The 24112-nt window shown below is 41.8% G+C and overlaps 1 protein-coding gene across 1 annotated transcript; it reads right to left on the reverse strand.

The window, feature by feature from the left end:
* Nucleotides 1–621: 621 nt before the first annotated feature.
* On the reverse strand, nucleotides 622–21632 carry MTNR1A (melatonin receptor 1A). The gene is made up of 2 exons (XM_003933871.4): nucleotides 21274–21632; nucleotides 622–8600 (listed from the first exon to the last, which is right to left on the reverse strand). Exons 1-2 carry the CDS (start codon nucleotides 21461–21463, stop codon nucleotides 7732–7734), a joined length of 1059 nt encoding a protein of 352 aa, XP_003933920.3. The 5' UTR covers nucleotides 21464–21632; the 3' UTR covers nucleotides 622–7731.
* Between the last annotated feature and the right edge of the window lie 2480 nt (nucleotides 21633–24112).

Genomic DNA, 24112 nt, shown 5'->3' on the forward strand with positions numbered 1-24112 from the left:
GGCTTGTAGGTGTTTGATGGTGATTCTTTAAGTCATTCCTTTCGTTGGAAGGTATAAAATACTACAATAAATGGGAGAGAAAGTTACAGCACATAGCAACAGTTATAACTGAAGAATACTAACAGACTATAAAAATTGCTTAGAATAAGCAACTATCGATTCTAAGAGGTTCATCTTAGTTTGGTTTTCCATGCAGGAGTTTTATTCACATGAATAGCTGTGTTTACTTTTGACCCCTGATTGAAGTTGCTGTCAGTACTGTATTTGTGGGTAGCTTTTTGTACTCAGATGAAGAAATCAGCCCCTGGGAAGATGGCTTATGTATGACCTGCAGAGAAGAGCCTTCTCAAAGATCCCTAGTTTGCCTACAAGTTGAATGACACTAGTTTGTGGTGTGAATGTGAAGTATTTTCTGATAATGCTGACTGGTATATTTTCACCTACTTCTAGAGAGGGTAAATAAAGTCTGTTAAATTTAAAGGAATTCCTATTAAGCTGGTCTTATGGGCACTGGTAAGCACATATAAATATAAATCTAGCAAGGAAATTTAAGAACTCTTTAAATGTTAGAAATAATAAAATTGAACTTCTATTTTTTAAAAAATTATTCTGGTCCTTTAAGAAAAAACCCTTCTCACAGAAACTGACAACCCAAGTTGTGATTATTTTTGAGATTAAAAAATAAAAGGCAGCCAGAAAATATAAAAATACAATAATGAATAATTAATAAATCTGAAACATTTCCACGATTGATAAATAATTGGATAATGTCATGAAATCTACATTCATTTAATATTGATAATCTTGGTATCTTCAGTTGAGATGGAACACATCAATTTTTTCATTAAAATTATTGAAAAGATTCTTTTATTAAAAAAATGTAATGGCTTTTCGAGTAACAGCAGGGTTTCGGAAGCAATTTACAAGTCATTAAGCCAGAGATATAATATACATCCAGGCACTCATTACCCCTTTACAAAATAAGCAACTCAAAGCAAATTTTGTTTCCTCTATCAACCCACCCACCTCACCTTTCCACCCTAATTATTCTGAAGTATATCCCAGACTCTGTACCATTTGTGCACAAATACTTCATTATGTATCTCCAAAGGACAGTGCAATTTGATTTTAACCAAAACACACCATTATCACATTCTTTAAAAAAAATTTAATAACTTAGTATTGTCGATATTTAGCAGTACTTGGATTTTCCTCTGTACTATATGATTTTTAAAAGCATAGCTTGTCTTAAATTCATTCATTACAAAGTAATTGACAAATCTCTTAATCTTTGGTTTCCTCCCTATATCTTTTTTCTTTCAAATATGTGTGAGAGTGGTTTCTTTGTACTAAAGATTTTGGTAGAGTTTGGATTTTGCCGATTGCCTCCTGTGATGTTGTGATGCTTTCTTGATCCCTGCATTTCCTGAAAATTTCTAGTTAAAGCAGCTTCAGGCTTGAGTTTTAGAAAGGGAAGACTACTTCCTAGATGGTGGTGTGTATTTGCATCTAGTTGTCTCTTTTGCTGATGTTAGCAGCTGCACTGCTTTCTGGTTATGTGTGTTCTACCCCCTTCCTGATACATGGTAAGCACTTGGGACAACAAACGCTGTGTTCATCACTTTCTGCCCATTACCCAGCACTGTATCTGGAAAACTGAGGGATCCAATATTATCTAAAATTTTAGTGAATACAGGAGTTCATGGTTCAGTCTTATCTCTTCTACTAACTCTAAAAGATCATTGAGAAGACAATTTTTGTGAATATTATTTTCACAGTCTGTAAAATGAAGGATTGGCATTAGCATGGCCCCTAATGTCCCTTGAATGATTCTACAACACAATCATGCAAAGGTCAAGAAGATAGCCTGTCTTTTTCCTCCAGAGGTTGCAAGAAATAAAGAATTCTCTCCCATGCATACATACTGACCAAGAAATAATGTTTTCTGGGGGGATTTTGTTTTTCTGTGGAAACAAAATTTGATTTGTGCAACAAATCTGTACTTAGAATAGCATTTGTTGGTTACATATATCAAAATGCAGCAATGTTCAATTATGTTCAGTTCTATACCATGATGGACTAGAATATAACAGTATAATATATACATATTTATTACAATGTGTTGGGGTCACTACTTTCAGGGGTCTGTCTTGCAGACCTTGACTCAGCAACAAGTGAATAAAGTACACTGACACACGGATACTATGCTTTGCTAGTTCAGCCTAGTGTCCATGGCTGCTTACAGACTCCTTGGGGAGCGTTGTAAACAGTTGCAACCACTGGCCCTCACCAGCCAATGTGACTCACATTTATTCAGTAAAGTTTAATTGACAAAGGCTTGAGTCAACATCATTACAGGTTAAGGATCAAAGGACAGGTTCTGATGCCTAAAGCAAACACCGTTAGTGGTAATATCCTTGGTTGATCTTCCCTGAGAGAGTCATGTGGCTCAAAAGTTAGTTTTAAGACCACATGAGTAAACAAGTTAGTTAGATTAACTCCTCACATTTTTTTGTATTTGTGCCTTAACCTCTCTGGTTCTTGCAAAGAGGCTCTGGCTGCCTTCAGCCAAGAACTATAGAAAAACCTTTAAGCCTTCTAAGAGTTTCAGACTATATTCTGTAACTTTCTCTACTATTTTTTGTTTAATATTTTTGCTACCACCTTAAGTGAATCCTCACAATAATGTAGGTATATACATGAATACATATGAATAACTAATTTAAATTCTGCAGAGAAAAATGCCAAAACCAAAGAGACAGGTCTATTGTCTATAAACAGATGCATAGCTTAAGTAATTATAAAACCACTCTCCATCCTTTTTGTTGTTGCTGTTGTTTTAGAAACATGGTCTCACTCTCTGTCCCAGGCTGGAGTACAGTGGTACAATCATAGCTCACTGTAACTTGAACTCCTGGGCTCAAGCAGGGAGCCTTAGCCTCCTGAGTAGCTGGGACTGCAGGTGTATCTCATCTTTACCAGCTCATTTTTAACTTTTTAGGAGACAGGGTCTCATTGTTCAGGCTAGTCTCAAATTCTGGACCTCAAGAGATCCTTCCACCTGTGCCTCTCGAGTCATTGGGATTACAGGTGTGAGCCACCACACACAGCAACCCTCCATTCTTAACCAACTTTTGTTTGCTTCCCAACAAATAACTGGAAAAACAAACTGTCCACCTTGAAAATAATGACATAAATCATAACTTCTTCTATATGTACACTTGTGTACATGCATACACATATAACTTTTATTAAAACAAATATATACAAGCAAAGATCCCATTAAAGTTCATCCTTGGCAGTAACAAGGTACAGATATGAGTAAAAAAAAGATAAAAACATGCAAGTATACTACACCATGGGCTATATTTTCAAAAATACAAAATTAAATCATCTTTTGAAAAAAACAAGCTTCATCAGCTTTTATTAAAATTTATATCCAAATGCAAGAAAATAGTTACCAATGTAAAACAATATTAGAATTCAAGTTAACATCTTATATTTAACTACTTTGAGTTTTCTAAGCATTGTCTAAGAAAACACTTATTCTCTAGCACAACAGTCAGAGAGTTAATGAAGATACAGTTTAGTTTTCTAGGCAAATATCAGTTATGTTCTACTATGCAAACCGAGCAGTTGAATTGATTCTTACTCTTGTGCCATAAGCATTGAGGCTCATCCAGTATTGATTAGGATGGTGCTTGGTGGATAATCACTAGTCCCTTTATGCACCAAAACTCAAGAGTTCTTACAGGTTTGCTGAACATCATGATAGAAAGAAAAGGTAGCATTCATTTTTTTAATTTCTCTACTTCTCCTTACTAAACTAGATACATCTGCTCCACACACTGCAACATAACAGTTCTATCAGAAATTGGAGCACCAGATTATCACAGAAAAAGACAAAGACAAGTGTCTCCTTTTAAAAGCAATGGTAATCAATTGGTTTTAAAACAGGCATGTTCATCATATTGTCCTGTAATCAGAACACAGAAATGTGTCCTCATAATAAGGTACTCTTTTCTAGGAACAATGCATTATTTCATTATTACTAACAACACACACAGCATCTAAATGATCTTTTATCTCTTCAAAGGCTGTTCATATTCCCTAAGATCAACAACATTACAGCTGAAACAAAAAGCAGCTAGCTAGCTAAAATACACAGTATGCACACAGACACACACAGGCAACACAGACACACACAGGCAACATACACAAATTTGTTCTCTCACATTAAACTCTGTTAACAATAAAAAAACAATCCTAAATAGTTGTTTCTATTAAACTGTTCTGTTCCAGAGAAGAAAAAAATATATATATGATTAGGGGTAATGATTCTAAAATCATTATTCTTTATGATTTTGTAGTTCCATTGATTTAAATTTTCCTTTACCACTTTCAAGCAAGGTTCAGCACACTTAACTTCATTGTTCTTCTGGGGGTAGATGAGTGTGAAGTGACCCCAACTAGGGATGTCCTAATAGGCAGTCAGTCGACAGACAGCACAAGAACTTCCATCACAACCCTCTAAACACTGCAACCACCACAACAGTCTCTTGGTAATCATTTAGTGTATTACTAAATGTTTACCTTGTTAATTATCGTTACCTTACATGGCTATTAAGAATTTGGTTAGCTATCTCTCCCTTTTGGTCTTTTCCTATATTTTACAAATTTAGTTGACATTCAATCTTTGGTCTTCTAAAGACCTTTGGTAAAATAAGTATGCATTTATCAGCAACATAAATATTTGACACAACTAAAATTACTTTCATTTATTCCCTAAATTTTCCCCTACACATTCTGGAGATTTCCAAAAACTTGTAATCAATATAGCAAAGCAAATGCTACCATTGTGGAGATTAGAGGACTTTTTATACTATACACAATCATAATTATAAGCATAAAAGTAGAAAAAAGTAAAAGGATAGAACAAGAAATTTTGAAAATTATGTTGTATGTTCACATAATCCCCAAATATAATAATTCAGTCTTTAAACTGACTTAAAAACATATTCCAAATTTATTTGCTTATTCACAGTGAAATATTTGGTGATGAATCAGAGGTAGTCCAAAAAATGATCAAAATTCATTACCTGACATTCATGTTGAATGTGTTTAATCACTAAGCAGTTATGGATTTAAGATCTAAGATTGATTATCCTGTCAAATTGCCTCCCAGCATATTTAAAATCAAGTTGCTCTGCTGCTTTGTCAGAAAAATATGTGATTGCTTATGCATGTCAATGATTTACACATACGCACATATTTGGTAATGAGACACCCAATAGAGCAAACTGAAGTTATTCTGTTCTCCAATCTATAATATCTATTAACTCTTTAGTTGTAAACAAAGAAAAACCATATTTTATATAACTATGAAGCTTACATAATATAGTATAGGGAGTATGTCCCCAGTTAATCTGTTCCAACAGGTATAAGAAAAACATAACAATATGTGTTTAAAAGTTACATTCACTAAAGTCAAAAAAGTTAATCCTACATGATTTAGATTTTCCATAGGAGAATACAACTGAATCAAGCTCTCCAGTGATAATATTCAAATAATCTATGTAAATCAGAATGGTCAAAGTTTTAGGTCTATGCAATCCAACTGGATGTTAATGTCCGTATTTAAATTATGGAATGCTTGTAATTGCACAGGATTCCAGTAACTGATAGAAGACAGGACAGTAAGAGATGCTGATCCTTATTCCACATCCAGTGGCCTTGTATAGACTTTGCCTAGCCAGAGACTCAGATCCCACTGAGTGCTTTCGAAAAGTAGCATTTTTTTCTCTGTTATAACACAGGTACTATTTTTGGCCTCACAAAGCCTCCAGTCTAGGCATTAAAATCCCAGCTATAGACAAGTAAAAATAATCCTAGAATTTGCAAATATGCCACGGCAAATATCACTATCTTCTTATCAAGCCTTACATCATCACTAGTATTCCCATAGGCAGAGAGGAGACTGATGAAGACACTTACACTGGAAACAAGTGACTCTGATAGACTGCAGATACTTATTACATGTCGATAGTCGATTAACGCAGCTTAGTAGATTTCATGAAAAAGTCTGCTTCCTTAAATAAGAAGCGCATCTCCAGCGATACTACACGATACCACCCAGGTACCCACTGGTACTACACAACAGTTCATTTGATAAGTTCTAATCTAATGATCTTGAAAGAGTTAATCTTCCAAACAGACTACAGAATAATTTATACACTAAAAATATCAAGCACAACGGATCATATATTTAAGTTTTTCAAAAAGAAAAAAACACAGAGCAAAGGGCGCTCTACTTACTGACATCACAGTAAGGAACAGAGAAAATACCTTGAAGGAATGATTATGTGACTCCTACATGGGGATTCTAGTAGGAGAAACCTGGGTCTTTGATCTTTATGAGTAGCTGTTTCATTGGCAGTATTTTAACTATCTGATGATAGTGAAAAATCATTTCAATATTTTAAAGTTACACACTTGATTTTCAAGTAAGATACTCCTGGCAGCTTTTTAAAGGGCACAGTTTTTTATTCACGATGTTTGCTGACATACAATTCAAATATAGTACAATCTAGAAATACGTGAATAAAATTCCATAAAAAAGCAAAGGAATCACACTGTATACCCTTAGCAACATAGCGATTCATACCGAGCATCCGGAAAAGGGTATAAAATAAACTGCAGAAAGCATTCAGTTGAGCATGGTTCATTTTCTAAGGTTTGGTTATCTGAAATTTGCAACACTGGCCTAAATATTATCTTTACTATTTAAGTTTGATTTTGATAAGAACTAGAACTTGGGTAAAGTTTTGTAGACATCTTACACACACACACACACACACACACACACACACACACACACACACACCCCAACCATAATTTGGTATTTTCCAAATATGCTTAATGAAAAGAATCATTAGCAAATATATCCAGTTAACTTTTTGTTTTTTGTTTTATGTATATAGTTGCAAGTCAGTAATTTATTCTAGTATGTGACAGCTTTGCTACATTTTATTAGAGACGGGGTTTCACCATGCTGCCCAGGGTGGTCTGGAACCCCTGAGCTCGGGTGATCTGCCGGCCTCAGCCTCCCAAAGGGCTGAGATTACAGGTGTGAGCCACCGTGCTCAGCCTATAATTTAGTTATTTATCTGGTTGCATGCACAACTTGTATGATAGAGCAGCAAACATTTATGATCATGAGTATGGCTACGCACTGCTAACTCTGCCAACTGAAAGTCTGTGGTATTGGTTGCGGTTGTGATTGTTGATGAGCCATAAACTGATTTATGTTCAGCCTTTCCTTTTGTTGTATCATTTACAAAAAAAAAATCGATCCATTTATAAATAAAGTTCTCTGTTTGTTTTTCCACTAGAAATCTTCATGAAGTGGAGAAGAATGCAGCTGCTCCCTTTGTGACACTTCCAGTGTATGCTTGCACACTCCTTCTTCACCTGAATGCATTCAGCAGCCGACTCTCCCCAAGCCCTGAATCACATTCCTCAGTCAATGTGTAACTGTCTTGACCCATAGATTGGAGATGTATTCAGAAAGCTGACAGCACTTTAACTCAGAAACTACGGCAGCACCCAGGTGAAAGTTGGAAGCCTCCTCCATCACTCTGTTTTCCTAGACTTCTGTGAACAGGAAAGCAAATGCGGAGAGGAGCCAGGCCTCGAGCAGCACATGCGTCTGGCCAGGAAGCGGGTGCTTTCTCAAACGGAGTCCACCTTTACCAGATTCTTGTGGGTCATCAGTGGAGACGGTTTGCATTTAACCCTATCTGCCACATCGTTGGAGCTATCCACAAAGAACATCTTGGCTGTACAGAGCGAGACGATGATTCTCCTGTATTCCTCCCTGAAGTTTTGGTTCAGCAGCCCGTAAATAATGGCATTGAGGCAGCTGTTGAAATATGCCATGTAGTAACTGGCCACAAACAGCCACTCTGGGATCCTGGGCACCATGCTGGCCGGGTCGGAGGCCACGGCCAGACCAATGAAGTTCAGAGGAGCCCAGCAAAAGGCAAAGAGCACGAACACCACGAACATGGTGATGAAGTTCCTCAAGTCCTGCGGTTTCAGCCTGGGCTTGTGGTCAGGCTTCACCCTGCGTCGGACCTGGAGAACCAGGATCCATATTCTCAGGTAGCAGAAGGTGACAATGACCATGGGGACGAGGAAGTGGAAAACCACCAGGGCGACGGTGTAGGCAGAGCTGACGGGCTGCGCGAAGGTGCAGGAGTAGATCCTGGGGTCGTACTGGAGGGTCCCCGCGCGGAGGTTGGGCAGGACGGCCACGAGCGTCAGGAGCCAGATGAGGAGCACGTAGCAGAGCGAGTTCTTGCTGCTGTACAGTCTGTCGTAGCGGAGGCTGTGGCAGATGTAGCAGTAGCGGTTGATGGCAATGCCGGTGATGTTGAAGATGGAGCCGATGACGCTCAGGCCCATCAGGAACCCACTGACTTGGCAGTGCAGGTGCCCCAGGTTCCACCCATTGTTAAATATCGAGGTCAGCACCAACGGGTACGGATAAACAGCCACCACCAGGTCTGCCACCGCTAAGCTCACCACGAAGATGTTTCCTGAAAGAGAAACGTTTAGGAAACGTCCATCAACGATAGGCTGAGTAAAGAAAATGTGGCACATATACACCATGGAATGCTAGGCAGCCATAAAAAATGACGAGTTCGTGTCCTTTGTAGGGACACGAATGAATGTGGAAACCATCATTCTCAGCAAATGGACACAAGAACAGAAAACCAAACACCGCATGTTCTCACTCATAGGCGGGTGTTGAACAGTGAGAACACATGGACACAGGGAGGGGAGCATCACACACTGGGGTCAGTTGGGGGGACTAGGGGAGGGACAGTTGGGGGTGGGGAGAGATAACAAGGGGAGAAATGCCAGATATAGGTGATGGGGGGATGGAGGCAGCAAACCACCTTGCCATGTATGTACCTATGCAACAGTCCTGCATGATCTGCACATGTACCCCACAACCTAAAGTACAATTAAAAAATAAATAAAAATAAAAAAGAAAATGCAGTGAACACCACTTCACACTGGATTTTCTGTTACAATTGTTAAACAAGGAGCCTCTCCTGCAACTCTGATGACCTGATATCACAGCGGCTACCGCCCTGCAGATGAAGTGGAGCCCGTTCCAGCAGGAAGCCAGCCCACTGCTACCCGTCATATCAAGTCCAAGGTTCACACGTTCCCACCTCCCCAGAACACGGCCTGTTCCATGCTCAAAACGGCTGTCGTTCAAAACGCTGGTTTCTCTTCTCTTGAATTAAAAGTCCTGAGATCAGAATACTTGCATTGCATCTGTTGTTCTGGAGCCTTCTACATCACCTGCAAAATCTCATATTACATTATTTCTCAAGCCAGCCACAACTTCCTTAAGTTCCAAGTCTTCACTCCCTCTCTAGTCCTTCAGCAGCCCTCAATGGGCCTCTAGCTTCTGTTCATCCCACAGCACAGGTATTGAGAGAAAGAGGGCTCTGTGGTCAGGCCTCTGGATGAGAATGTGGCTTCATTCCTTACTGATTGTCCAACAGGGGCAAGTTACTTGACCTCACCAAGCTTCTGTTTCCTCTCCTAGAGGATGGGATAATGAGCATCTTCCTCTCCAGGCAGTGCTGAGCATGAGATGTCACGATCTGTGACCAGCACCATGGACAGTGTCTTACACCACAGAAAAGTTCAGGTTCTGCAACTCCCTCACCTTGGACCAAAGGAAAATGCAGAAATTCTATAGATTTTTATGAAGAACTTATGTTACAAAACTTAAACCCTAGTCTAATTGATACTTTTCTAAATTAATATAACAACACATATTTAATTACAGAAAAAATAACTCTAGTCACTTCTTTTGGCGGAGGGACAGAGTCTTGCTCTGTCACCCAGGCTGGAGTGCAGTTCTGTGATGTTGGCTCACTCCAGCCTCTGCCTCCAGGGCTCAAACGATCCTCCCTCCTCAGCCTCCCAAGTAGCTAGGACCACAGGTGCACGCCACCACACCTAGCTGATTTTTGTATTTTCGTAGAGACAGGGTTTTGCCATTTTTCTCAGGCTGGTCTTGAATTCCTGAGCTCAAGCCATCCACCCACCTCGGCTTCCCAAAGTGCTGGAATTACAGCTGCGAGCCACTGCTCCCAGGTACGTTAGTCCAATTTTAAAAGATGTCCTACAAAGATGTTTTTTTCTTTTGAGGCTCTTCGGCCTTTGTTTCTTACTATTCCTTCTGCCTCCAATTGCTCCTCACAACAACTTTCTAAATGCTGCCTGTTCTCCCAAGTCTATCTCACGTAGAAATGCCAGAAGCCTTTCCTCATTTGCTCACCTAGAGGTAAGGGCTTCCTCCTTTGAAAGTTCTTTATACGCTGCTTTTTACTCAGATTAGATTATAATAAATTCAATTCAACTTACATATTAAGCGCATATATTTGGGGCAGGGGACACAGGAATTGAGACAGGAAACGCCAAAAATATCACACTAGAGTAAGCCGCAACACCAGAGTACACACACAGCCAGAAGCAGTGAGGAAAGGGGTGTGCTAGAAGGCGACGGAGGGAGCCCCAGGGGGAGGGACAGTAGCTTTTGCCCCCTGTCCTATTGACCTGCAAGCCAGGCTTCCCTGTGTCTCCAGACTGTGGACCACCTGAGTGCATTTCCTCATATTTGCATCCTAGGCTGTACCCAATACAGTGACTTTTGCTCATAAGCTTGATAAGTTAATTAAACTGTCACCTCCCAACATGTGAAATGAAACAGCCCATAGCAGTCACGATGGCACATTTGTGCCATTTATTTAGGAATTTCAGATAAAGTATTATAAAAGCAAATTCTTTAAAAATTGGCTGTATTCGTCCAAATTAAAGCACGAAGGCAAATTTATTTTTCCCACAGATCACTTTCAATTAGCATCGAAACACTTAAATTCCTAAGAGGCATATTTTAATAAATTCTCAGCTCAAAATGTTTAATGCTTTAAAAGTATCTATAATATGTGAAATTCTGTTTCAAATTAAACTGTCATTGTAACAGCACATTTTTGCCCACAGTGTCATGATGACAAACTGGCCTAATGGAGATTTATTTTTAAAAGAGCTTAAAAATAAAATCACAAATGATGTCATAAATTTCTTTCATGGCTCTAATGCTCTGCTTCATTTATTTTATAGTAATTACATTGCATTACTGTTCAAGTAATTACATTAATTAAACCATTAGTTTAATTTTCTTTGAATTAATCCCATTTTACAAATGCTTGGTGGAAATTAATGAAGCCACAGCCTCCACACAGGAGCAACTGTCAGGTAGCTCACATAAAACTTTAGCAGATGCTTCTGTGTGCACGGTGTACGTGCGGTGTCCGGGGGAGAAGGGAAAAGGGAATTTCCTTTTTTCTTTTAGGAACTTCACCAGATAAGAGTCACTAAATCATTTAATCATAATCATACACATTATAAGTTCATCTATTCCATCCTCAAATCTATCTAACTCGAGACATTTGGACAACCCACCCATTTTTACAGCTATCCAGGACTGTATCCAACACTCTAAGAAAAGCAGAAATTACTTGCTCTCCTGCTCATATCCACTAAGATGTTGGTTTTCTCAGTAGGCCAATATTCACTCCTTCATGCACTCCTATTTCAGCCTGGACTTCAACCATGTGGAAAGCAAGATCAGAGGCCCCTGACTTCCTGTTCATGAAGACTAAATGAAACGGAGGGTGCCCGAAACAAGCATCACTGGCCCCAAGACCAGTCTGGTTTAATAAAAAACTATTTACAAACTTGGCCTATAGTTTTTAAAATTCCATGTGCATACATGTTAACCGTATGACAAGGGAGAGCTGAGCACTGCAGGTGTGTAAGGAATATTCTCTGGCGGGACAAGGGAAAGGGAAGGGCCTCCCTTCGAGGCATCAAAGCACACAGTCAGTGTTTTAGATTCTTCAGTGTAAAAGGACTGTCCCTTAGAAACTTGTCTTTTCAGATTACCAGAGGCAGTGTACACCATGAGTCCAGAAACAAAACCCAGAGTCAAATCCTGGCCGTGCCACCTGCTAAGGTGACCTCAGGTAAGTCACAGCTTCTCACAGCTGCAGTTGCTTAATATGGAATAGACCAAGCTGCTTAGGGCTGTGGCAAGGATCTGAGTGCACGTGGCCCGTCTTCCTTTGCAGGATCACTCCCTCGTGTCTTATTTCTATTCCCCTGTGATGGAAACCACACGTGTGGCTTCACGGAACGTTCCTCCCTGGCACGATGTCCTGGCTAGGCGGGGTCCTCCCTGATCCCTGCAATAAACCAGGCGTCTCTCCATAGCTGACGAGCTTCCTCTCATCCCCTGCCTCTCCTGCCATCGGCCTCACTGCTCCCCTCCACCTCCTACACACACGGCTCTCCACAGCCACATGTGACAACTCATCACTCTGTAATATCCAGACTTAAACAGCTCCACAGGATTCAGTGACATTCTTGGCGACCCCTTCTCTCGGCCTTTCACTCCGTAAACCTTTGAAACTATATCCTGTTGATGTGACACGCCGTCCACATCACACCCCACTGATGAGACACATCATCCACATGACACCCCACTGATGAGACACACCATCCACATCACACCCCACTGAGACACGTCATCCACATGACACCCCACTGATGAGACACGTCGTCCACCTCACACCCCACTGATGAGACCCACCATCCACATGACACCCCACTGATGAGACACGTCATCCACATGACACCCCACTGATGAGACATGTCATCCACATGACACCCCACTGATGAGACACACCATCCACATGACACCCCACTGATGAGACACGTCGTCCACGTGACACTCCACTGATGAGACACGTCATCCACATCACACCCCACTGACGAGACACACCATCCACATGACACCCCACTGATGAGACACATCATCCACATGACACCCTATTCATGGGACACACTGCCCACCATGCACCCTGTTCATACAACACACCATCCACCTCGCTCCCTGTTCATGTGACACATAACCAGCATCATACCCAGTTTATGAGACACACCCCACACTCTGTTCACGGGACACGCCGTCCTCCCCACACCCTGTTCACGGGACACGCTGTCTCCCCACTGCTGATTGATGGGACTTGCTGTTGTTCAAACACACTATTCCATCTGGGCACCTCGGGGCTCTCCTGCCATGTGCTTCAGAGGGAACATATCCCAAAAAGCGTGACCCATAATAGCACTGATCTTCCATAGATGAGGAATGCTTCATCCATAAAGATATATATATTATATATATGTAAAACAATCTTTTTAAAAAACGTATTTGGTAAAAGACTGTATGATACCTACACAGACATAACACAAATGAGAATAGCTGAAAGTACTCCAAACCCAGAGGGAACAATTAAAGGAGCTAAAAATAAAAGTAAGTATTAAAAGGAAAAAATAGAATAAAAACTAACTGGTAGACCAAATCTTAAAAGTAAAAATTGCAATTTAAACCACGTCTTAAAATAAAAATGAATGAACCAAAATTTTCTCTTGAAACACAATCGTGTCCTAAGCTCCTTACACTATAGATGGACATAGGAGGCAACGAACAAATATTTAAATAAAGAAGAAGGGAATGCACACATGAAGGATGAAAGCACATTATCCCTTTGAAGACCATAGGTGTTTCATATTCCTAAACGTGCTCGGAGAATCAAAGAAGAAATGCTAATTACTGATCATACATTTTTATAATCCACCACTTAATGACTATGTGAGAAAACAAATAAAAATGTAAGTTAGCAGGCTCGTTCTCCAGCAGGTGTTTCTTCAAAAGACATAATGCCAGTGTGTTGCTCTCTCATAGTTCTGCTGTGTCTCTATCACTGATCAGTTTCTTTGAAATTCCCTTACTGATTCTGTCTCAGTCTGCTGCTATTTCACATGTGGACTAGTTTTCACACCTCCCCAGTTATTATGTTGTTCTCTCATCCTAAGAAAACAACTTTAAAAAATTCTTATGATTGCTTTAAGCTCCAGCTACCATCTACCAACCAACTTTTGCATTTCTCTTGAAAAGGTTTTCTGCTATATAAATATGTTCCTATTTTCATACCTTTGTACTCCATATCTTATCTTTGTTTGAAAATAAAAAGAACACAAATTTCTAAAGTGCCTTGATAGAAAGTAATTTCTTTGAAAGTAGGAGCCACTTTTGACCCAAGCTCAGCATAGGACCTTGGATTTTGATAAACCCTCAAAAATTTACCAACCATTTACATTCTGCCTTATACAGTAGGAATGCAGGAAGCATTTAACCAAAAAAATATTCAATTCAATAAGCATGAGAACTACTCGGTATCAAAGCAAGTGAGCACGCTTTTAAATCATAAGCTTAACAACTCAATTTCACCTCCATTAACCTGAATAATATTCAGCGCCATGTAGATGCATTTCATTTTTTGTCTATTCTTTTGAGACTGATTCCTTCAATGTGATTGCCAAAAGTGTACAGTTCTGTAGAAAGACAAGTATCTGAGCACTTCATCCAGAAAAATCCAGAAGTTTGTTTCTTATCTGCGCACTATTTAATACTAAAAATCACGGAGATGTCACGTACGGCCCTCAGGTCTCTGGTCAACTTGCTTATTTGAGAGGGACAGAAGTGAGGCTGCTGATTAAAGCACTGTCTTCATGAAGAGCAGAGAGGGCACCAATGAAGCAGGTGGAGTTCTGTGCATGCATAATCGCTTCTTTAACAACAATCCACTAATTGCCTGTTTGGTACTAGAAAATTCTAAAGTAGGGCCGGGCGCGGTGGCTCAAGCCTGTAATCCCAGCACTGTGGGAGGCTGAGGTGGGTGGATCACGAGGTCAAGAGATCGAGACCATCCTGGTCAACATGGTGAAACCCCATCTCTACTAAAAATACAAAAAATTAGCTGGGCATGGTGGCGCGTGCCTGTAATCCCAGCTACTCAGGAGGCTGAGGCAGGAGAATTGCCTGAACCCAGGAGGCGGAGGTTGCGGTGAGCCAAGATCGCGCTATTGCACTCCAGCCTGGATAACAAGAGCAAAACTCCGTCTCAAAAAAAAAAAAAAAAAAAAAGAAAATTCTAAAGTAGTATGTGCATTTCCTTTTTAGAAGAAATGGTATTTCTGTCAGTGAGGCAACTTACAAATACTTAGGAAGAAAGGGAAAACTCAAGGCACCTTGTAAGGATGCTACCATTCACTTCAGCTATTCTAGCTATTCCTTTTTTTTTTAAATTGCATTTTTGGTTTGGGGTTAAATGTGAAGAACATGCAAGATTGTTTCATAAGTACACACATGGCAGTGTCATTTGCTGCCTTCCTCCCCTTCACCTATATCTGGCATTTCTCCCCATGCTATCTCTCCGCAACTCCCCACTCCCTCCTGTCCGTCCCCCATTTCCCCCCAATGGACCCCAGTATGTCGTGCTCCCCTCCCTGTGTCCATGTGTTCTCATTGTTCAACACCCACCTATGAGTGAGAACATGTGGTGTTTGATTTTCTGCTCCTGTGTCAGTTTTCTATTCTTGTGTCAGTTTCCAGGTTCATCCATGTCCCTACAAAGGACACGAACTCATCGTTTTTGATGGCTGCATAGTATTCCATGGTGGATATGTGCCACATTTTCCCTGTCCAGTCTATCATCATTGGGCATTTGGGTTGGTTCCAAGTCTTTGCTATTGTAAACAGTGCTGCAGTGAACATTCGTGTGCATGTGTCTTTATAGTAGAATGATTTATAATCCTTTGGACATATACCCAGTAATGGGATTGCTGGGTCAAATGGAATTTCTATTTCCAGGTCCTTGAGGAATCGCCACACTGTCTTCCACAATCGTTGAACTAATTTACGCTCCCACCAACAGTGTAAAAGTGTTCCTATTTCTCCACATCCTCTCCAGCATCTGTTGTCTCCAGATTTTTTAATGATCGCCATTCTAACTGGCATGAGATGGTATCTCAGTGTAGTTTTGATTTGCATTTCTCTAATGACCAGTGACGATGAGCATTTTTTCAGCCCCAAATCTCCTGAAACTGATAAGCAACTTCAGCAAAGTCTCAGGATATAAAATCAATGTGCAAAAATCACAAGCATTCCTATACACCAATAACAGACTTAAAGAGAGTCAAATCAAGAACAGATTGCCATTTGCAATTGCTACAAAGAGAATAAAATACCTAGGAATACAACTAACAAGGAACGTAAAGGACCTCTTCAAGGAGAACTACAAACCACTGCTCAACGAAATAAGAGAGGACACAAACAGATGGAGAAACATTCCATGTTCATGGTTAGGAAGACTCAATATCGTGAAAATGGCCATACTGCCCAAGGTAATTTACAGATTCAATGATATCCCCATCAAGATACCAATGACCTTCTTCAAAGAACTTGAAGTTCTTTGGGACTTCAAGTTTAAGGAAAAAAACACCTTAAACTTCATATAGAACCAAAAGAGAGCCCGCATAGCCAAGTCAATTCTAAGCAAAAAGAACAAAGCAGGAGGCATCACGCTACCAGACTTCAAACTATACTACAAGGCTACAGTAATCAAAACAGCATGGTACTGGTTATTCTTTTTAAATGGTGCCAATGAAGAAGGGGCAGAATGAGCTCCAAAGACTCTATGAAGATCTAAAGTGACTGCCAAGGCATGATACTTTTCAATGCAGATATTTTTACAACAAAACCATCAAATGGCAGTAAATACTAATAGGAGGAGGTTTAATCTAGGACTATTTTAGCCTTGGTTAACTTCCAAAATTGCCAAGAGAAAAATGCTGCTGAGAGCCAGCAAAAGGAAGCTCTATCTTATCTGTGATTAATTTAACGCTGAAAATTCCTGCCAGAAACACTTTCTTATGAAATGAATAGCTGGAGGAAGCAAAGATCAGACCCAAATTCAATCATGTGTTTGAGAGTCTGAAACTACTGTCATAAGGTTTACAGGGGATTCTGGGAATTACTTTGACACATTATGGACCCCTAAGTAAAAACTTAGGGGTCCATAACAATATATTATACAAACGAGGATAAAAAGTCATAGAAATCTGAACAATAGTTAAGCATACAAGGGGGGGGGGAAATCAATAAAATGTCTCTAAAAGTAAAAAATGGCCTTGAATCAATAATTTCAAATATTGTGGAAAGCTACAGGAGGAAAGCTGCGACAGTGCCAACAAGAAATCTCAGACTGGAGATGGTGTGAAGTGTGGGCTTAGCTTATAATCATTTTCCACATCTCTACGGTACAAATTACGTCATAAGGTTTTCAATGGCAGCATACTTGCCCAAGAAAGCTACTGCAGTGTCTAGAGCTGATTCACTTAATGTTAAAGAACAGCTGAAGATTGAAATAATCAGTCTTTAAATCTCAAGCTTAGTTGCTGCAGAGAGATCATGGTTATTACAAAAGGGAAAACTCAGACAAGGAAGATTTTGTGTATTTTGCATAATGTCACAAATGGGATTCTAAACCATTTTTGGCTGATTTCACTTTCTTCCCGTTCACATTGACTACTTGTTTGTTGTTTTTTTAAACATACACTTAAAAATATATGAACATTTAAAAAATAAAAATAACCTAAAAAGAACAAATCACCAGATGCATACTAGTAATAACATAATAATGCTATTATTTGTACCTCAAAATGATGGGTAGATGGGTAGGTAGGTGGGTGGGTGGATGGATGGATAGATAGATGGGTGGGTGGGTGAATGGATGGACGGATGGATGACGGGTGAATAGATGGATGGGTAGATGGATGGGTGGATGAATGGGTGGGTAGATGGGTAGGTGGACTGATGGGCAGAATCTAAGTTTATCCTTCTAGTATCCCTGTAAGATAAGTGGGGTCTTAAAACAGCCCTGGTACATTCAAGATTTGAACCAGATCTCTGAGGCCCAAAGTCCAAATTCGCTCCATAGTCTGTGTGTCCTCTCTGAGTGGTAATGCAGAATGGATAAATATAACATTCTATAGAGACCTGAATTTTGTGCAAGAGAGGCTTAGCACAGGCCCAGTGTCAGCCACCCAGCCAGAGGACCATTCTGGGAAACAATTTTTTTTTAACATTTACTAATATTTAACCCTACTGTGCATGCAGATTAAATAATAATAAACTGCTTTTGACAGGTATCTTTCTCAAATGTATTATACCTCTGTCTTCTTAAGTAGAACACACCACACACGATGACACCTCTCCTGATGGATCAGGTGATAATTAATAAATATGTCAGCGCACTGCGTTGCTTTCAGGAGCAGTCAGTCGTGAGCAGGGTTATTTGCATCTTTACAATGTAAGCACAGAAGGTCGTGCTTGTTCTATTTTTCAAACCTGCTTTTAATGAGTCTATTTCAACCCATGCTGCCTGCTATTATGTGCCATTTCTTTAAATGTGTCAATCTTCCTCCTAATTTCCTGCTCATAATCTACAGGGACCTAGACACCAGCATGACAGTTTGGTGGCACTCTGAGTTAGAACAAATCCGCTCTGGGTGAGAGCCTGTCACTTTTGTTAATTTCCATTTATTGGCTGTATTCTACTTCTGTTAGATGGCCAGATAATTGAATTTTGAATAGACAAGATAGTATTGCACTCTTGCCTGATACTGTTTAAGTTTTATTTAAGTATAACATACATATAGAAAAGTACAAGCATCATAGGTCTTTGGTGCAATGGTTTTCAACAAACAGAGCACACCCTTGTTAGGTGTACCCAGAAAACACCCCAACACGGTATTACTTGTTTTGTCCTTTTCAAAGTATTCTTATATGTGCCATTTCACTCAAGTCATTGCAACATTCTTGTGAGGCTAAACAGGTAGGTATCATCTGTAATTCAACATATGTGGAGAATGAGGTTTGGTTTTTAGCTTCGCCGATTTCTGAAATCGGAAAGTGCACAGCCAGGATCCAGTCCTAGCATTCCATTGCAGGAATCGTCCACTATGCTATCAAATGTGCTCAGAAGATATGACATGGCAGATAAATTCAATTATCACATTTTGGACAAGAGCAGATGAATATTCTGTTGGCACCACAGATACCAGTGGTTGCCTGCAGCCTGCGTCAGCTGTGGCTGTCCAGTGTCACCAGCACATAGGTTGCTAGCCATTTTTCATTTCTTCCCTGGGAAGGCAAATGTTAACACATTTTCCTGAGGGGACGAAGGTGGCATAAATCCCTGCAATTATACCGGCTTTCCAATGGAAAGTGAGAGCTCAAAGCTTAGCTGCCTTCGCATTCTCATTTCTTCCATTCTCTTCTTCCCATCATTTCGTCCTTAAAGCCAACCAAATTAATTCAGCTGAAAAATCATCAAAACTTCTAACAAGCATACCGAAACTTATATTTGAATCACCTATCTTTATCACTGTTCCAAATCACCATCCATTCTGAAATCCTCAAATGGCTGCAGCTGCACCTATAAACAAAAAGTCCCTATCATAAAAATATGGAACTAGACAAGCTGTGTGATTAGAGCTCACTAAGGGTCTTCCAGGCAGCTACAGGAATGCAGTATTTTATGCACTGTCCTCTTAAGGGCACGCCTTAGCAAATAAAATACAAAGTGTGTGTAAGGAGCCCTTTTCTTAAGTTCTTCAGAAAACATAAGAAGTAAAACTGTTCAGGTGTGAACAGTTTTGTTTTTTATTTTATTTGACTTTATTTTTTTGAGATGGAGTTTCACTCTTGTTGCCCAGGCTGGAGTGCATAGACACAATCTCAGCTCACTGCCACCTGTGCCTCCAGGTTCAAGCAATTCTCCTGCCTCAGTCTCCCAAGTAGTTGGGATTACAGGTGTGCACCACCACACCTGCTAATTTTTTGTATTTTTAGTAGAGACGGGGGTTTCTCCATGTTGGCCAGGCTGGTCTCGAACTCCTGAATCAGGTGATTTCCCCGCTTCAGCCTCCCGAAGTGCTGGGATTACAGGCATGAGCCATGGTGCTCGGCTGTGAACAGTTTTTAAATGAAAGATTCTGCAGAATTCAAACTTCCCAAGTGCTGCAGGTGTTGCCAGCAAGGAAGCAGGATGAGCTCTGGAGACCGGCTCCGGGCACTGAACCCTGCTCACACTTCCAGTCCCTGGGAACAACGTGAAGCCTCAGTTTCTCCTCTGTAAGGTGAGTTAACAACGGCACCACACCACGGGGCGGCCCTGGGATTCAGTTATCCCAGTGCTCACAATCTGTTTGGTCCAAAGAAAGCCGGTTTTATTGCTAGGAAGGAATGAGCCTTTTCTTGAAGGCAGAATTCCTTCAGTTTAAGTCAATCACCTACCCAAGTGAGCTTATTCAGTTTACTAACTCAAACTCAATTCCTATCACTAGGTGCTTATCAACTAATTTTCAAACTGCAAACTGCAAAATCATTACAGGGGAAAAAAGCAGGCAGGGGTGAGTCTCCCCAAAAGGAGCTAAACAAAATCAGAGCTTTTCTCAATTGCCTGTTTAGAACAAAAATATCGATCTTGGCAGACATTTAAGTGCATGTTTTCTTGCCCACCCCTTGGATCCTCCAAATAAAAGACTAGTTTCTTCAGAGAACCGAGCATCTAATCATCACCTAGAGTCTGAACATCCGGTATCCCAAGAGCAAACTGTCCCCAGCTTCCCACCAGAACAAACCAGTTCAATTAATTGCTCAGAGGAAGAGGCAAGTTTAACCCAAACACAGAATTATCGGCAGCTGCGTAATCCTCGTGAGGGCAGTCCCCCGGTCACACAGAACGGGGGACAGTGCCAGTGCGCCCGCCTCCTCCGACACGGCCGCGTCCGAGTTCGCAGTGACCCGTTCACCCGGAGGAGCTGCGGGCTGCGGACACAGCCTATGCGGGGGCCTCTTTCCGCCGCAGGTTCGCGGCCGCAGACCACTTCGAGCAGCAAAACCGCGGCGGCCGCTCCAACGTGTTGCCCGCTCCCGCGTCTCCAAGTTACAGCGAAGTTAGGAAAACCAAACCACGTGTCAGACCACGCCGTGGACCCGTTCGAACGGCGCGGAGGAACTTTCCGCAGCCTGGACCCGACGCGTCTCGATCCGGTAAACCCGAGACAGGACACCAGCTCGGGGCGTCCCCGCAGGGGTCCCCCCTCGCAGGGCCGCGACTCGGGGTCACGGAAAGGCGCTTTCGCGGGCAGGCCGAGCGACTCCCAGCCCGCCGCGTCCGGAGCGCGGGTCCAGGGGCGCGGCGCGGGCCCTACCTGCGTTCCGGAGCTTCTTGTTCCGATACACAGACAGGATGACCAGGAGGTTGCCCAGGACGTCCACCACGATGGTGAAGATGAGGACGCAGGCCAGCGCGGACGCCAGCCACGAGGGCTGCGGCCGCGCTGCGTCCCCGCCGGGCCCGGGCCGCGAGGCGTTGGGCAGCGCGCTGCCGTTGCCGGGCATGGTCCCTGGGCGCGTCTGGGCCGCCGCCCGCCCGGCCACTCTTCAAGGCTCCGCCCGGCGCTCCCGACGCCCACGCCCTGTCCCGCTCCCTCCCCACGCCGCGCGCCTGGACGCCCCGCGCCACGGCCAAAGCAACACCTGCTGTCCGCAGGAGCGCACCGGGACTCCCCGCCCGCGGCCCGAACCCCGCACCACGGGCCGACAGCGCCCCGCTGCGGGAAGCCCCGCCCGGCCGCTGCATCGCGGGGACGGGGACCCAGAGGCCTCTCCTCGCGGTGGGGGCACAGCGCGGCCACGCACTGCGTTTCTTCTCTGGGGTGGGACTTTTCACCCAGCGGGGCCAGGTTGCCTGGGCTCAAATCAGACACGGGATCGGGGCGAGTTCCCCAGTCACCCGGGCCCCAGCTCCCTTATCTTCCTTATCTGCAAAATGGGAATAGATACTATCCGTGAAAAGATCAAGAACTCTCTTCAGCTGTGTGTTGCACCGTTTAACATGGTGCTAGATGTTTCCGATAATGAAATGAGATTTTAAAGGAAAAATGTAAAAAGCAATACTTGCAGCTGATAAAAATGTATGTGCTCTCTTAAGTACCAGTTAAAATGAGAAAGAATGCGCCATCAGATGGATCTGATACCTGGCAGCAACGTAAAAGTGCTAGCGAATGGCTTAACTAGCTGTGCGCAGTGGGGGAAAAAACTTGATGAAAATCATGAAAGGAAATGGAAATAAACGGAGAGACCTACAGTGTTCCTAGATTCAAAGTTGAAATTGTCATTTTCCTCATATACTTTATGCCAGCCCAAGAAAAATAGCCAATAACCTAAAGTTCCTCTGAAAGGGTAAAAAGAAAGTGTAGGAAAAGGATTTGAATATGATGAATAGCAGAGAAGTATGACCTACCAGTATAAAAATGTGCATTAAAAATTATAATAAGTAGGCCAAGCACGGTTGCTCATGCTTGTAATCCTAGCACGTTGGGAAGCCAAAGTGAGAGCATCTTCTGAGCTCAGCAGTTTGAGGTTCAATGAGCAATGAGTGCACCAGTGCACTCCAGCCTGGGTGACAGAGCAAAATCTTGTCTCAAAAAAAAAAAAAAAAAGAAAAGAAAAAGAAAAAAAAAGGCACTTTGGGAGGCTGAGACAGATGGATCAGGAGGTCAGGAGTTCGAGATCGGCCTGACCAACATGGTAAAACCCCCGTCTGTATTGAAAATACAGGCCGGGCGCGGTGGCTCACGCCTGTAATCCCAGCACTTTGGGAGGCCAAGGCGGGTGGATCACGAGGTCAAGAGATCGAGACCATCCTGGTCAACATGGTAAAACCCCGTCTCTACTAAAAATACAAAAAATCAGCTGAGCATGGTGGCGCGTGCCTGTAATCCCAGCTACTCGGCAGGCTGAGGCAGGAGAATTGCTTGAACCCAGGAGGCGGAGGTTGCGGTGAGCCGAGATCGCGCCATTGCACTCCAGCCTGGGTAACAAGAGCGAAACTCCGTCTCCAAAAAAAAAAAAAGAAAAAAGAAAATACAAAAATTAGCTGGGCGTGGGGGTACGTGCCTGTAATCAGCTACTTAGGAGGCTGAGGCAGGAGAATCAGTTGAACCCAGCAGGTGGAGGTTGCAGTGAGTGGAGAGTACACTACTGCACTCCAGCCTGGGCGACAAAGCAAGACTGTCTCAAAAAACCAAACTAACTAACTAACTAAAACAGCACTGAGTTCATAAACAATTTAAAATCCGCATAAAATAAATATTTTATAAATTTAACACTTCCGTGGGGCTGGGATAGATCTTAAGAACAAAAATGCATTAAAGAAAATGTAGGTAAATATACAAATCACTTGAGGTGGAGAAGCACTAAGCATGAAAAAAAAAAAAAAAAAAAAAGGTAGAGGGGCAGGAAATAATCCTCACCATAGAAAGGACCGGTAGCAGCTGCCATTGACAGCACCACTGACAACACTCCTCACTTCCCATCTCTGGCATCCAGACTTTACATCTATGGTTTGTACAGTGTGTTAACTCCACAAAGCTTGACCCTGCTGTGACCACTTTATGGATCAGAGGTTAAGCCGTGCACCAAAGTCACGCAGCTCATAATAGGTGGAGGCAGAATTTGAACTCTGGTCTCTCTGACTGCCAAGCAAGGAACCTCATTACTAAGTGATACTGTTTCTCAGCCGTGATAGATTTGACTACAGAAATGTTAAACGTCCTATATTCAAAAAATACCACACAAGTGAAAGCTAGATAAATTGGGAAAATAATTTGTGACATGTGTAAGAGACAAAGCATTAATTATCTTCATTATTGTTGTGGTTTCAGTGTGTCCCCAGAATTGATGTGTGCACAATTTGGTGATCAGGTCAAGAGTGTTATACCGCTCTGTCTGACTGGGTTAATTCTGCAGGCATGAGTGAGTTCTTGCTCTCCTGGGACTGGATTAGTTAAGGTGAGAGTGGGCTTGTTAAAAAATTACCACTTAGGTGTGGGCGACGGAGAGAGACCCTGCCTCAAAATAAAATAAAATAAAATAAAATAATCCAGCCCCAGGTATTGTGGTGTTCTTTAATAGCAATGGAAAACAGACTAAGACAATTATATAAGTACTTTTTCAAATAATCCAGGAAAAAAAAAAATAGAAATC

This window comes from Saimiri boliviensis, chromosome 3, assembly GCF_048565385.1.
Source record: "Saimiri boliviensis isolate mSaiBol1 chromosome 3, mSaiBol1.pri, whole genome shotgun sequence".
NCBI lineage: Eukaryota > Metazoa > Chordata > Mammalia > Primates > Cebidae > Saimiri > Saimiri boliviensis.

What these genes read in the sequence shown, in the direction of transcription:
- MTNR1A (XM_003933871.4), bottom strand. Translation starts at nt 21,463, where the DNA reads ATGCCCGGCAACGGCAGCGCGCTGCCCAACGCCTCGCGGCCCGGGCCC. An exon ending in CAAGAAGCTCCGGAACGCAG is followed by an intron (nt 8,601 to 21,273) that starts GTAGGGCCCGCG and finishes TTTCTCTTTCAG; the next exon opens with GAAACATCTTCGTGGTGAGC.